This window comes from Propithecus coquereli, unplaced genomic scaffold (genome assembly GCF_000956105.1).
Source record: "Propithecus coquereli isolate 6110/MARCELLA unplaced genomic scaffold, Pcoq_1.0 Scaffold6, whole genome shotgun sequence".
NCBI classification, from domain to species: domain Eukaryota; kingdom Metazoa; phylum Chordata; class Mammalia; order Primates; family Indriidae; genus Propithecus; species Propithecus coquereli.
In genome coordinates, this window is record NW_012151951.1 from 7136674 (window position 1) to 7153906 (window position 17233).

At 35.4% G+C, this 17233-nt stretch overlaps 1 protein-coding gene across 1 annotated transcript in view; it reads right to left on the bottom strand.

Annotated features, from left to right (window-relative positions):
• Nucleotides 1-823: 823 nt before the first annotated feature.
• The window catches only part of ALKBH8 (alkB, alkylation repair homolog 8 (E. coli)), a 67759-nt gene continuing 51349 nt past the window's right edge, over nucleotides 824-17233 (bottom strand). Inside the window, exons 11-14 of the mRNA XM_012659124.1 lie at nucleotides 17124-17229; nucleotides 13489-13745; nucleotides 8342-8491; nucleotides 824-1422 (exon numbers count right to left, since the gene is read on the bottom strand). Of these exons, the coding sequence (XP_012514578.1) occupies nucleotides 865-1422; nucleotides 8342-8491; nucleotides 13489-13745; nucleotides 17124-17229 (1071 nt within the window). The 3' untranslated portion in view covers nucleotides 824-864. The remainder of the gene's footprint in view (nucleotides 1423-8341; nucleotides 8492-13488; nucleotides 13746-17123; nucleotides 17230-17233) is intronic.

Consider the following 17233-nt stretch of genomic DNA (forward strand, 5'->3'; position numbering starts at 1 on the left):
CCTCCTGTTTTATTTTTTTCATAGTATTTATCACTAGCTAGCACATGATATGCATTTACTTATTTGCTTATTGTCTTTCTCCCCTTTTATTAATAGAATCTAAGCTGCACGAGGGCAAGGGCTTTGTTCTTTCTTGTTCACTGCTCCACTCCTAGGACTTAAAATAGTAACTAGTACATGGTAGTGGTTCAAAAAGTATTTGTTGAATGAAGCTCCTACTACTTTATGGGTATTATCAGAGTAACTAAAATTTTCGAGCACCCATTATATGTCAAGCCCTGTGCTAGTAAGGTATGGCAACAGACTTCTTGTTATCTATGATTTTATAGAGCTAACAGTCATAGATAAAACTTCAGACAATTTTATATTGACCAGGATATTTTCTTTATTAAACTGTTGTATAATTACTTTACTAAGATCCTGCAAGATTTATTACATTTAGTAACATTTTATAACAAAAAGTTATCTTCAAATGTAGTACTCTAATCCAAGTATCACAAACATCGCACAAACTACTTCAATCACTTTTAGAAACCATCCCTAAGGATCACTTGAGGCCAGGATTTTGAGACTAGCCTGGCCAACATAGTGAGACTCTGTCTCTAAGAACATTTTTTAAAAAAGAAAAAGAAACCATCCCTAGTAGGAATGGAGGAGGAGCCAACACTTCTGAGGTCAGTTGACAGTAGCAGATTGAATGTTTCCTAACAAATCTCTACTTCCAAATTTTTCTCAGGAGTGCTCCTTTGGTTCTTTCCCACAAGTTTTCTCTTCAATTACAAGGATAATTAATTTTGTCTCCTTTTTTAAAAAAAAAAAAAGCTGAACATTTCTTCTTTATGTATGATACGTTTATATAAATAATCAGATCTTTTGAAGAATCACACACCAATTTCCTTGATCATAGTAGCTTTGCAGAATGCTGACATTACTCAAAGTCTGGCAGGCAGCTTCCAATTCTCCCTCGCGGAACACATGGTAGTAACGATGAAACACTGGACTTGGGTCATGGGATCCTGCTAAACCAAATGGCTCAACAAGTTTGTCTTTATCAGGGTTTCCCCTAAGGTGCCAGGGAACCAGTACATCTTGAGAATGAAAAGCAGTCCTGTTAGTATGAATAGGCAGCTTGGAATTCATAACTTTCCTTGAATCACATCCTCCTTCCTGGAAGTCATTAATGGAGGACACAGAAGATGCTGAGTCTTGATTGTCCATGTCAGGCATTTGCTCCACAAGCAACCCTTGCACTGAGGCATCACTGTTTACCTCCTCTTTCTTTTCTTGGCTAATTCTGTTTCTTCTAAGATATTTGGACTTCTGCTTATTATATTCTTGTTCCATTGCCCAGACATAAATGAGTGCCTTCCCACCAGGTCTCAGGAGCCGAACAAGTTCTTGGAGAGCTGCCACCCTACGTTCCTAATTTAAAAAAAAAAAAACATATTGCCATTTGTCAACCAAAGGAGATATAGAGAAGAAATGGGAAAATACAATGGACTGTAGGACTGTTTTCAATTAGGATGAACAATAAGAAAATCTAACACAATGTCTTACATAAAACAAAAAAGAAAAAGAGGGAAGGGGCATTTTGTTCTGTGATTTAAGAAAAAAAATGTTGAGGAAGTAGAGAAAAAGAAATTTTTATTTCTGTTAATCTTCCCTGTGATTTTTTTCCTTAACTGACTAGCTGGGATACATGAAACAATGACGTCTTCTTATAGGGCTATCAGCAGTAATATGAAGCACTTGTAGATTAATCATTACATTTATATAGTGCTTGTACAAAAGAACTGTGTAAACTATATTATGGAGATTTCTATTTATAGCCTCGATGAAGTAGTTTGTATTAATTCTCCTGCTAAAAGCAACCATAAAGTCTGGATGAAAGACATAAAACGGCTGCTTAAAGGCAATGGAAGGAAACACATCAGGCAGGACTTGAAGGGCTATCATTCCTGACAGAAGGGAATTAAACCAAGACAAGCTCTATATTCGCTCCAGCTTTTCCCTGAGATTATTTGCTAATTTGCAACACGGGAGAATAGAGTATGATTAGAAAGCAGAAGTCTCATCGGCCTGAGGAAATAGAGCTCAAAGTACAAGGAAGTCAAAGCAGCTGGGAATTGGGGGATAGAATCATGGATAAAGGAGGAACTTCATGAAAGCGATTCAAAAAATCTATATGTAAACTCCCCTCAAGGCATTTGCCAGTTCCTAAGCTGCACGTACACAAGGTGAAATTTAAGAAACTCAGCAGAGTTGCAGCTGGGAAGTTAAAAAGCTAAACAGAGATTTTAGTAGTCAAACAATGCTGGAGAGACAGAAACTGGAATTTAAGATCAGCCCAGTTAGTGTAAGGGATTTGGAATATACCCCCCCTGGCTTTCACTTGAAACCCAGAAGGGCCACAACCCAGCAGTAGGGACAAAAATAAAATAGATATGAATCAGCCCTAATAAACCATAAAACCGTTTCTCTACAGAATTAAAGTGATGTGCTTATATTTTACCCGCTTGCTGTTAGAAAATTTAACCCTCTTTCGAGGAAGATAAAAGTTTCCAAATCTTTTAATACAAAATGCCCAGCATCTAATCAAAAATTATGAGGCATGCTAAACATAATCATGGCCAAATGACTGAAAAACAGAGGGAAAAAAATGGACAATAGAAATAAAACCCCAAAGACTTTAAAATAACCATGGTTAGTATGTTCAAAAAACTAGAGGAAAAGAGAGAATTTCAGTAAAGACACAAAATATATTAAGAAGCCATACAGAATTCTAGAACAGAAATAACAATAGATGAATTTAATAGCAAATTAGATACATCTGCACAATTATTAATATAGAATTCAGATCAGTATAAATTACCCAGATTAAAGCATAGAGATGAAAAAGGACAGAAAATACAGAAAACAATGTCAATCTAGAATTCAATACCTAGTAAAAGTATCTTTTTTTAAATGAAGGCAAATAAAAAGATTTCAGATGCACAAAAACTGAGAATTTGTCACCAGTATACCTACACAAAAGAAAACAGGAAAAAGTATTCTTCAAGGAAAAGAAACCTAGTTCCTCTGAAACTTTAAAAATGCAAGAAAAAGGAAGAACACCAGAAAAAGTAAGTAATTTGAGAAAATATAAATGAATATTGAGAGCTTAAAACATTATATAACAATAATACAATAAAAGGGCTAAATGTCATTAATGATAGTCTTACATTATCAGGAAGTAATAAACATACTAATTTAAGGTAGATTATAATGCTAAGAATACATGTTGTAATGTCTAGGATATCCATTAAAAATATCAAAAGAATATCTAACCAGCAAGCTAACAGAGGAAAAAAAATATAATAAACTACATTAAGGATATAAGGCTAGCAGTCAAAGAGAACTAAAATTTGAAATGTTATACATACATACATATGCATATCTGATGAAAAATAATTAATCTCTCCAATTCCATAGCTCTGTTAGCCTCAGATAATGCCTTCTTTAACCATCAAAGTAACATACACCACATTGTATACCTAAGTAACCTATTCAACATGGTCAAAAAGCCCAAGAAATAATCTCAGATCATGTGTTAAAATAGGAGGGAGCATCTTCAGCATGAGTGATCTATGGAGAAGTAAATTAAGGAGAGGAAACTTTGTGAGGATTTTTGCAAGTTGAGTGTAAGGAGTTGAGAAAGTTAAGTTAAAAATATAAGAAGACACCATTTTATAAAAAGTGTTAAAATAATTCTTAAAGTAATAACTAACATTTACTGAGCTCTTACTATGTGCAAGACACAACGATAAACATTTTATATATTGTCTAATTTATCCCGATAGTCATCTTCATTTTACAGATGAGGAACCTACACATCCAGAGACCACTAAAAATATTTGCTAAAGATCACGAAGGTAAAAAGAACGTAAAATAGTAGAGGCAAAGGTGTTAGGGAATAAGACAGTAGCACAAGAATGTGCCACTGAGTTGTAGTTGAAGGAACATATATGTGCCAATCATTTCTTCCAAATGAAGGGGATTTTAAAATTTACTGGTAGAGGGGCTGCTTGCAAGTCTTTCTCTGTTTGCAATAAAGCTTCTAAGTATACTGACGCTTGGTGGTTTTTGCTGTAAAGAGTTTCCCCTTATACCGTTTGCTGCAGCCCAGCAGAAAATCTCTTGATTACTATTAAAAGTAAAGAGCTGGTAATTAAAGAAACAAATAACATAGTTTTCTGATTTGTTTTGAACTCAGTTAAGGTCTAAGGTTTACTAAAACTGCAGGTGACCCACGAGGTGAGCTATAAAGTTAGTGCTTAGATCAGGGGAGAAACCATTGATACCCAAGAAAAATAAGTGGTTTTCTTTTCCTTTAAAGAAAATATAAAATATTAAATTCAGTTATTTTTGAATTAAGAACATATTTAAGAAGTCAGCAATTCTACCAAATGTACAAAGAACTAACACCAATCCTCCTGAAACTATTGCAAAAAAAATCAAGGAGGAGAAAATTCTTCCTAACTCATTATATGAGGCCAATATCATCCTCATACCAAAACCAAACAAGGACACAACAAAAAAAGAAAACTACAGAAAAAATATCCCTGATGAAAATAGATGCAAAAATCCTCAACAAAATATTAGCAAACTGAATCCAACAGCACATCAAAAAGATAATACACCATGATCAAGTGGGTTTTATACTAGGGATGCAAGTATGGTTCAACATATGCTAATGAATAATTGTAACATATCACATAAACAAAATTAAGGACAAAAACTATATGATTATCTCAATAGACACAGAAAAAGCATTCAATAAAATTCAGCATCCCTTTATGATACAATCTTCAAAAAACTAGGCATGGAAGGAACATATCTCAAAATCATAAAGGCCATATATGAGAAACAAACTGCCAACATCACACTAAAAGGGGAAAAGTTGAAAGCATTCCCTAAGGATGCTCACTTTCATCACTCCTATTCAACATAGTACTGCAAGTCCTAGCCAGAGCAATCAGGCAAGACAAAGAAATAAAAAACATCCAAATTGGAAAAGAGGCAGTTAAATTATCCCTGATCGCTGATGATATGATCTTTTATCTAGAAAACCCTAAAGATTCCACCAAAAAACTCTTACGTTTGATAAATGAATTCAAAAGTAAAGTAAAGTTTCAGGATACAAAATCAATGTATGAAAATCAGTAGCATTTCTATACACCAATAACAATCTAGCTGAGAGCCAAATCAAGAAGGTAATCACATCTATAATAGCTACAAAAAAATACCTAGGAATCTATTTAACCAAGGAGGCGAAAGATCTCAACAAGAAAAACTACAAAATGCTAATGAAAGAAATCATAGGCCGGGTGCAGTAGCTCACCCCTGTAATCCTAGCACTATGGGAGGCCGAGGTGGATGGACAATTTGAGCTCAGGAGTTCGAGACCAGCCTGAGCAAGAGTGAGACCCTGTCTCTACTAAAACTAAAAAGAAATTAGCTGGACAACTAAAAATATACAGAAAAAATTAGCCGGGCATGGTGGTGTGTGCCTATAGTCCCAGCTACTCGGGAGGCTGAGGCAGGAGGATCGCTTGAGCCCAGGAGTTTGAGGTTGCTGTGAGCTAGGCTGATGCCACGGCACTCTAGCCCGGGCAACAGAGAGGGACTCTGTCTCAAAAAAAAAAAAAAAAAGAAATCACAAATGACACAAACAAATGGAATAACATCCCATGCTCATGGATCAGAAGAATCAATATTGTTAAAATGACCATACTGCTCAAAGCAATCTACAGATTCAATGCAATCTCTATCAAAATACCAACATCATTCTCCACAGAATTAGAGAAAACAATCCTACAATTCATATGGAACCAAAAAAGAGCCCCAGTAGCCAAAGCAATCTTAAAAAGAATAAAGCTAGAGGCACCACATTATCTGACTTCGAATTATACTACAAGGCTATAGTAACCAAAACAGCATGGCACTGGTATAAAAATAGACACATAGATCAATGGGACAGAACAGACAAACTAGAAGTTAGAAATAAAGCCATATATTTACAGCCAACTGACTTTTGACAAAGTCAACGAGAACATACACTGGGGAAAGGACACTCTTCAATAAATTATGTTAGGAAAATTGGGCTGCCATATGCAGACAGATGAAACTGGACGCCTATCTCTCACCATTCAGGGGTGGTGAACCTGCGGCCTTAAAGCCACATGTGGCCTTCTAGGTCCTTAGGTGTAGCCTTTTGACCGAATCCAAATTTTACAAAGCAAATCCTTTTATTAAAAGGGTGCAGCAGAGAAGATAAAGCTTTTCTTGCTTCCTTTGGTGCTTAAAAAAGAACAATCTTGAAATCAGAAGGCTACAGGTCTACAAGAAGACAACCTAGGAAAAACTCCTCTGGACATTGGTCTACGCAAACAATTCATGACTGAGACCTAAAAAGCACATGCAACCAAAAAAAAAGACAAATGGGACTTAAAGAAACTAAAAGCCTTCTGCACAGCAAAAGAAACAATCAACACAATGAACAGATAACCTACAGTATGGAAGAAAATATTTGCAAACTATCTAACTGACGACGCACAAACAAAAAGAACAAACAACGAAACCAAATAAAAAAAAAAAACAAATAAATCAAAAAAAAAAGCAAACAAAAGAAATAAACAGACACAAAAAAAAACAAAAAAAAAACACACAAAACAAAAACACAAACAAAACAAACCTCTAAACAAAAAAAAAAAACAAAAAAAACAAAAACACAAAAAGCAAAAAAAAAAAAACACAACAATAATAACAGAAAAAAAAAACAAAACAAAAACAAAACCAGGCAAGGCAGCGCACCCCACTAACCCAAACATAATAGAAGGGCAAGGCAAGAAAAGAACATAACGTAAGGACAGAAAAAACAAACCAACCAAAACAAAAACAACAACCCCAACAAAAAAAAAAAAAAAAAAAGGAGCACGGCACCACACAACAAGACTACAAGCCAAGCGACAGGGGAAGCCAAGACAAGAGCACAACCCAAGCACAGGAAGGTGAGAATAAACTAAGATAACACCACACCACTACACTAGCCTCCACAACACAACAAAACCAGACCCCAAAAAAAAAAAAACAAAACAAAAAAACACAATGAGATATCATCTTACACCAGTCAGAATGGCCATTACTAAAAAGACAAAAAATAACAGATGTTGGCAAGGATGCAGAGAAAAAGAAACACTTATACACTGATGGTGGGAATGTAAATTAGTACAACCTCTATGGAAACCAGTATGGAGATTTCTCAAGGAACTAAAAACAGAACTACCATTTGATCCAGCAATCCCACTACTGAGTATCTACCCAAAGGAAAATGAATCATTATATAAAAAACACCTGACTCGTATGTTTATTGCTATTCACAATAGCAAAGATATGGAATCAACATAAGTGTTCATTGGTGGATGACTAGATAAGAAAATTTGGTATATACACACAATGGAATACTATTCAGCCATAAAAAATAATGAAATCATTTCTTTTGCAGCTATTGGATGGAAATAAAAGCCATTATCTTAAGTGAAACAATTCAGACATAGAAAGACAAATACCGCATGTTCTCACTTTATAGGTGAAAGCTAAATAATGTGCACACATGGATGTATGGAATGATAGACAATGGAGACTCAGAAGGATGGGGGTTGGGAGGAAGACGGATAATGAGAAATCATTTAATGGGTACCATGTACGATATTCAGGTGTTCAATACACTAAAAGCCCTGACCTTCACCACTACATCATATATCCATGTAACAAAATTACATTTGTACCCCATAATTTTATAATCAATTAATTAAGTCAACATACTACTACCAGCTAAATAAAACAGTCTTGAAAAAAGAATAGGAAAAGAGGAAAAACAGAATGGGAGGGACGTGAGACTCACATGTGAGAGATGAGAGTGTGGGTTGAGAAAGAAAGATGGGAAAGAGAAACAGAGGAGAGTACTCAAAAGGCCTAGAGCTGAAGATCTCAGTCTCTTCCAGCTAAAATTCTGTGACTCTGTGAGTTTAAAGTAAGGCATTTAGAAGTGAATGAGACCTGGGGTAGAAAAAATGCAAAAACGTGCAGCAATAAAAGCAGGATCCCACCAGGCCTGTTTAAGTAAACATGACTCCCACATAGCCCATCTTCATTCTGCATGCTCTCTTACAGAGAGGGCAAATTGTGTGACAAGAGAATGGAAAGAAATGAAAGCTAAAACAGGGTCCAAAATCAGTAAAATCCACAAACTTTTCCTGCCACTTTAGCTTCAAGTTCTTAGAGAAGGAGAGACAGTGCTTACTGCTGTTGCAAAATGGTGAATAACAGCAATGGAGATACAGGCATCACAAGACCCACTGCAGACTGGTACTGCCAGCGCATCACAGACAAAGGCCTGAAATTGCTTCTCTCTACAAATGTGCACCAGGTTTTGGCTACGATCACAACCAATCTGCAACAGAGAAATAAAGAATTTCATGACATTTTGTTTAAATGTCACAAAAAATTAAGAGCTATGAGCTTATTCCATTACCTTAAACTCATCAGACAGATTTCATATTCACTGTGAAACGGTCTGAGACCATGATGTTATCAGTGCTTACAGGCAGTACAAAGTCAGAATATATAATTATTCAGAGCAGCATTTATTACCTTGACAGATAACAAACAGAACTCAAATTAGCGAATGGAAACAAAATGACTAAAATAAAAATGGTAGCAGTGGAAATAGGAGGTCCAAGTTTGCACCTAATTGATCACCATCCTGAATCTAGATCTTCCTGTAATATCACACATTTAAAACTGGAAATTATCCCATAAACATAGACATTTAGTATTTGGGGGGAAGCTACAAATAAGATGACCTAAGTTATCTCTCATTATTATATATACTATATTGTGATGACCCAGAGACCAGGAGGAAGGATGATTTTTTTTTTGTTTCTTTATACTTTCCAACATGTATTACTTTAACAATCATAAAATGAAACCCCAAAACAACAAAAAACAAAATAATTTTTTTCATTTTTTAAAACTATTAAGTCTTTTTCTGCTAAACATCAAAGTTGATCAAGAATAAAGTGCTGAATTCAAAATTTGTAAAATGCTATTTAATAAAACCTTTTAGTGTAACCAACAATCCTGAGAATGACAGCACTGAGGGAGCTAGCAATGTGCTTTCATCTCTTCAAGCAGGTGAGGCCTAATGTGCCTTATGCATAAGTCTGGGTCTGTGGGAAATGTTTGGAGGTTGGGATTTCCCATCTTCTCTCTAGTTTTGTTGTTTTTATACATAGTTTTGCTATTCTAAGAATATCACCTATGTGTGTATAAACACACACACACACACACACACACACACACGCATGCACGCACACATTGCAACGTGCCCATGTAAATTAGGGAAGGAATGAGAAAGGCTTAAGAAACATTAAATTGCTAGTTAATAATTATACCCAGATAATTTCTTCTTAACCCAATCTCTATAATAGGGAAACGAATTATATAAGCAGATTTAGTCAAACAGAAATGGCTTCCAAGCTTATATTTATTCATTTAATTTTTGGATATAATGAGCATTGATCCTAGGGTTCCATCAGCCATTCCGAGAATAAAGAATATGAATACTCACATCAAAACAATTCTTATTGAGTTAAATCACATTGCCATGCTAGTCATACTTAATGAGTTTGCTCACTTTGTAATTGGTATTAAGCAGCTTCTACAATCCATCTTGAAGCTGCTTTAATTTCTAAAGTGGAATAAAAGATACCAAGCTAGATAAGATCTCTCTTATCAGAGTACCATAGAGCAGCAGTCCTCAACCTTTTTGGTACCAGGGACCAGTTTCATGGAAGACAATTTTTCCATAGAACAGGGGGAAGGGAGAGTGCTGGTTTAGGGAATGACTCAAAGTGCATTACATTTATTGTGCAGTCAAACCTCTCTGCTAATGATAATCTATAGTTGCAGCCACTCCCCACCACCAGCATCACCACCTCAGCTCCACCTCAGATCATCAGGCATTAGATTCTCATAAGAAGGTACAACCTAGGTCCCTTGCATGTAGTTTACAGTAGGGTTCGTGCTCCTGTGAGAGCACACTAATGCCACTGCTGATCTGACAGGAGGCGGGGCTCAGGCAGTCATGCAAGGGATTGGGATCGGCTGTAAATACAAATGAAGCTTCACTCTCTCCCCGCCGTTCACCTCCTGCTGTGCGCCCAGTTCCTAACAGGCCATGGACTGGTACTAGTCCACGGCCCAGGGGTTGGGGGCCACAGTCATAGAGTATGGACTCTGGAGTCAGAGATGAGATTCTAGTACTTGCCCTGACACTATGTGATTGTGGGCATGTCATTTAACTGAGTCTCAGTTTTCCCATCTGTAAAATGGAGATAGTAATGCCAATCTCATAGATTACATATGTGAGAAAACATAGTACAACACTTGGCACACAGCAGGTACTTGACATTGTTGGTTTCCTTTCTGTTCCTCTTTCCTTTACTGGGAAAGTTAATATAGTTTAAAAATAAAACAAAACAAATACAGAGATGTACAGAATAGGCCTGTATAAACATATCTCCAATTCTTATAGATTCCTGGCATTACTGAGTGTTATATTTGCAATACCAACTACTTATAGCAACATCTAGGAAACAAATTTGAACTAAATGTGCTCTGAAATCAACGCACAAAACAATCACATAGTGAATGACCCAGTCTATACTCTGGGTAGATACATCTCACCTACTTTTGGTATTGTATAAGCAATGAGGCTCCTGAAGGTATAAAATCTTTGCCTATAACTCTGAAAATAAAGCCAACAGCTAAAGGTGATGAGAGAAATGAAGAGTAACTGAAAAATAAAAAAAGAAATGGTCCCTAGCTAGAAAATAAAAATTTTGAATTAAAGAGTAAATGAGCAAGCCCAGGCATGGCTCAGATCTATGATAAAAGCAGATTTATCACATACATTTCTTACAGAAATCAAAAACTATTTATCAAACTCTTCCCATGAAAGCCCAAGCCAGTATAGAAAATGCATTTTGTTAATAAAATGATATGCAATAGTGATATTAAGAACTTTTTAGATTTTTAGCCTATTCTACATTGGAATACCTAGAATAAATGCCACAGGTCACATCCCCTCATTTCATAAATGTCAAGCAATGGACATATTTTCATGCTCAAAAACGGCTATTCAAAATACACTCAAATATCATTGCTCCATCCATGTTAGAGCCTCAGCAGCTTAAAAGAGATAGGAGTCCCTGTTATCATACATAATCCCATCTTCTGGTATAATAAAAGCCTCAACTCCAGCCAGACAAGTAGTTTTCATTCATTCATTGAACCAACGCTTCATGAGCCTATCATCAGACAATGCAGTAGGCTCCAGGGAACGGCAGGCAGGAAGGACTACGTGTAGACTGCTGCTGATAAAATGAATGTGGATAATAGAGAGTGAGCATGCTTATGATTTTCCAATCCTTCCAAATATATTCCTTCTTGAATTAGCTTCAAATTTTTGGTTCAGTATTCTGTTTATCAAGAAATTATCCTCACTTGTAGCAGAATAATGTTATCATTATGACTAAGTCAGTGTGGTTGACTTCAACCTAATTTCACTGTCACAAATGATACCCAACTAGATAAAATCATGGACCATAGATTATCAACAAGAAAGTGCATAAGCACAGCCTACTGAGAATCATATTTGGATAGTACCTTTAGATTGAAACACCAGAAGATATCACCTTGTTTTGAACTGTGATTACAGTTATGATTTTAAGTGACGCGTCAAAAACCTTCCTCTTTAACATGAACAAACTTAACTCACTAGACCTTATTCTTTATAAACTAAAACTTAATTGTAAACATTATAACAATATATTATAACAGTGTCTTATTTTCATGAAAAGCTATGCTTTTATCTGCCTTTTAACGCACAAACTCTACCCTTCCTCAATTGCAGTATAGCCAGCCCTCCATATTTGTAGGTTCCACATCCATGGATTTAACCAATCATGGTTAAAAATATTTTAAAAAATAAAAAATGTGTCTATTGAATATGCACAGACTTTTTTCCTTGTCATTATTCCCTAAACAATATAGTACAACAACTATTTACACAGCAATTACATTGTATTAAGTATTATAAGTAATCTCGAGGTGATTTTAAATATGCAGGAAGATGCATTAATACAAAGGTTATATGCAAATACTATGCAATTTTATATCAGGATTACAGCATCTGCAGATTTTGGTATCCACAGGGATCCTCGTACCAATTCCCCATGGATACTGAGGGATGAATGTAGTTTTTTCAATGCGTTTTTGGTGCTTCCTAAGCAGTCTTAGGTGATTGTGACTAGAGGTATTTGAGGTATATGGCCCAAAATAGAGCAGCCACTGTAGTGCACATGGGGTGACAAAAATGTCATCTGTTAGCAGAATGGTGTTTTATTTTTGTCTTTTCCACTAAACCTTTTATGATCGTTAAGGATATATTTATTATTTGATTTGACTTCAATTTCACATACTAAGGGACAACTGCAGTAGCTTTCTTCATGTAGGTGCATAATTTCTAGGATGGAGTAAAAATAAGGATTGACACACTCCTGACACACTCCGAGAACTCAGGAATGTAGACTGTATTCATTCTCCTTATCTACTCCCTTACTCTAGCCCTTCCTCCTCTAATCTCGAGAAAGGGAAACTCCAGTCCTCACAGAGCAGTGTCACTATGAGTATTTACAACAATGTACTACAGCAGGAAGAATGTTCTACTTCCTAGCACAGCAGGAAAAAAAAGTGGTTCACAGAAAAAGAAATGATAGCAACTAAAAACAGACACTTTGGAGTCAGACAGAAATGGCTTCAAATCCTCAGTCTAGCGCTATTGGTCAAGTTTTTAATCTTTTTGAGCCTTAGTTTCCTCAACTGTAAGACATCAATAAATAATAAACTTTTTTTTTCTACTATGAGTAGAATTTGGAGTCAGAAGGCATGGGCTCAAATTCCAGTTATATCCCCAAATTATATGACATCAGAGAAGTGATATAACTAACCTCTGTGAGCTCCAGTTTCTTCATGTATAAAAGATGGATGAAAATATCTGCTTTATCTTTCCCATACTTAGGGCAATCCAAGCAAAGAAAATGGTTCCTATAAAAATCTTTCTAATCTGTAAAGAGTTGTATAACCGCAAGATAGTTTTACTGATAAAATAATCATATTGGAAAGCAAAATCTAATGGGAGAGAAAGACTATAATGATGGCATAAATTTCTAGAGGAATAAGAAGGAATGGTGGTGTTCATTAATTTTCAATCTGTTTATTACTTTTCTGCAACAACTTAAAAAACAGCATCAGATCATGAGAAAGAAAGACGACGATAACCACTGCAAATTAAGCGAAAAGAAAGTCAGAAGCAACATTACTTGCCATATATAACTCCTTATTGATGCCAAGATACTTTCCATTCCCACACCCAATATCAGCCACTATCGAACCACTTGGCAAAGCCTTCAGAAACTCCACGATGCATGGCCATGGGCTGTGTCTCGTGCTGCTGAAGTGCCTGGCAATCTCTTCATAAACCTGATGGACGTGCTCTTGCTCCAGCTGTGAGGCCTCTTTATTATTCTCTGGAAATGAGGGAGGAGACTCTTTCCTCTGGCTGTCACAGACCAACGGGTAACCTAAATGAAAAAATTAAGAAATATAAAACCTTCGTTTTTATCCAAATGACTCATAAGGTACCAAGTTTTCCTAAAAGAAAAAGGAAATCAAAGCAAATTTGGTGACTGGGGGTAAATAGGCACTAACTTGTCAGTTTAAAAAAAGCTCTTCCGTAACAAATCCAATTATATGTGTGAGGGGTCTAATGTAAAAAGAAGGGGAGATGATGCATTTACAACAAAACATGACTACAATTCTGCATCTGCCGTAAGATGGTGCCTATTTCATCTTGGGGTTAAAGGTCCTCTTATTTAAGAAAGCATCTTGATAGATCTGGCCTAACTGGAAAAAAATTTAGCTAAATTAACAAGATTTAGGATGTTTCCCTTGGCAGGTGAAGGGGATAGGAGCTCTGGGGACCCTAGGACTCTCAAAAGAAGAACAAGACCTGGAAGCAAAGTGTCATTTGGCAATATTCACAGATATTTACTGAATGCTTTTTGAAGCAGTTTGTATGTATTCTCTCAATCCTCACACACATACTATTGGATATGGACTATTACATCCATTTTACAGATGAGGAAACTGAAGCACAAAGAAGTTAAATAATATTCCTAAAGTGTCAGAGATAGTAAATCATACAGCCAATATTTGAATCCACGCAGTGTAGACTCCAGAACCCACATTCTCAATGACTACACTGTGTTGCCTACTTCAGCAGAATGAGCAAACCCCAAGATGAACACCACCAAGTAGAGTCAACGGCAGAGGAAATTTAGGCTACAATGTCTCACATTAATGTTGAAGTTGTTCCCTATTCTCTGTAATAATGTATAATACTAATTTTAAATCCTTGCCTCTTCTCTGCTATGCTATAATCTCCCTTTGTCTTCTGCCAAAATCTGTGACATACAACATCTTTTTATGGGTAGTGTTCTAGGGAATAAAGAAAGAAGCAGTAGTACTACCAGAGAAACCATAGGCAAGACTAAGGCAATAATTAGAAATCACATAACAGCAAACAATTGCCTGCAACATTGATGGCTTCAGGAATGAACATAAAACAAACCTCTTTTCCTAAATGTAACTAGCGTATGCCAAACCTTGAGAAAGCCTAAAATGGGCATGGGAGTATCTAGTGCCTATTAATGGGTAAAGGGAAAATCTAAACATTTTTAATGGATATTTAAGAAAAGGGTAGCTCCAAAAAGCTTGAGGACTCTAAGACACACATGTGGAAACAGATAGGTTGCATTATGTTGATTAAATTAGAATTATGATTATACTACAATGTATTACATTATAATTTATCCTAGACTGGTCTTAGTAAAATTTTATTCTCTTGGAAATTATGAACATCTAAGTTGCCTAAAGAAATAAGCAACCTTATCACTTAAAAATCTACAAATTTTGACCAAAAGTATGCAAAGGATGACCTTGAACTTAAAAAAAAAAACTCACTAGTCATCAGGGAAATGCAAATTAAAACCACAACATATCATCTTACACCTGTTAAATGGCTGTTCTCAAAGAGATAAAAAATACCAAATGTTGGTGAGGATGTAAAGAAAAAGGAACGCTTCCACACTGTTGATGGGAATATAAATTAGTACAGCCATTAGGGAAAACAGCATGGAGGTTCCTCAAAAAATTAAAAATAGAACTATCATATGATCCAGCAATCCCACTACTGGGTATACATCCAAAGGAAATGAAACCAGTATGTCAAAGAGACATCTGCACTCCCATGTTCACTGGAGCACTATTCATAATAGCCAAGATATGGAATCAACCTAACTGTCCATCAATGGATGAATGGATAAGGAAAATATGGTAAATATATATACAATAGAATACTATTCGGCCATAAAAAAGAAAGAAATCCTATCATTTGCAACAACATAGATGAATCCAGAGGACATTTATTAAGTGAAATAAACCAGGCACAAAAAGACAAATACCAAATGATCTCACTTACATGTGGAATCTAAAAAAATTGAACTCACAGAAGCCGAGAGTAGAATAGCGGTTACTGGGGGCTGGCTGGGTGGGGAGGGAGATGGGGAGATGTTGGTCAAAGGAGAAAAAAGTTCAGTTAGATAGGAGGAATAAGTTCCACAGATCTACTTTACAACAAAGTGACTATAGTTAATAACAATGTATTGCATTCTTGAAAATCACTGAGAATGGACTTTAAGTCCATGAGACATCACAAAAAGTTATAAGTATGTGAGGTAATAAATATGTCAATTAGCTCAATTTAGCCATTCCACATTGTAAATATATTTTAGGACATCATATAATATTATACATAATAAATATACACAATTTTTATTTGTAAACTTTAAAAAAAAAAATTAGTATAAACTGAATACCCAGTGAGAGCTTCTTACATTTAATAAATGCCCATAAAAAACATTTGCATAAGAAAACTAGCTTATCTTTCCAACTAGACTTTAAATTCCTCAAGAATAGGAGCCATGTTTTATTTTTCTGTACCTTATAAAACTATCAGCAGTGTTACTCATCAAATACTAAACACTTTTTTAATTAATAAAAAAAAATTCAACATTTTAAGGCTTCATGGACACATTTACCAAAAAAACAAAAAACTTGTTTTAAGGTTCACTAATATCAAGAGATCAAACATAGAGACTTCAAGTTTTCTAAGAGGATAACATCTTATAGATATAATAAGGGTTTTCAATTCAAAATGTTTTTAAGATTATGACTAAATTCAAAGGCTATTGGTAGACATCACCCATAATTAAAACCCCTAGGATATAAAAAGGATCTTATTATCACTATCATTACAAAATATTATTTACAAAATGAAAGAGTGATCTGTTAACTGAGTTCAAGAAATCTAGGGCATGATGTACTTGTATAGACAATTCAAAATACCATCCTCTCAACAAGTTTTAAAGCAGCTCTTTTATTCCATTCTAGGTTTTCAAATTGACTAAAACATAAACCACTGCTTATCCTCCTAAAGTTGTCCACTACAGAACAAATGTGTCATCTCCAACTTTCCTGTTAGGTTAATAAGAATTCAGAAACTTAACAAGCTGTTCCCAACAAAATCTACTTTTGTACAAGTGATATTTCATTGTCCTACAGTTGTAGCACTCTTAATTGTTACTTCAATAAGTAAAATTATTTATTGGGTACCCAAACATGCCCAAGTACTAAGTTTGGGGAAAATAAAGATGATAAGATGCAGTCCCTGCCTTCAAAGAATATAAAATATAATGATGGTGGTTAAGAAAAGTATATGAAAGTATAATACAAGGCAAAATATGGGAAATGCTATTAGAAAAATTAAGAAAAAGTTCTCCCAGGTGCTGACAGGACTATATTTACTCCATTTTTACAGTAGACAAAAATCATATACTTACTACAGTTACAAGGTGTTTGCCTCACTTTCCTAAATGTAAATGATGTCCGTATTCCCCTCTTGCTTAAAGTTAAGTCTCCAACATCACTGGTGATAATTCCACTTTTGTGA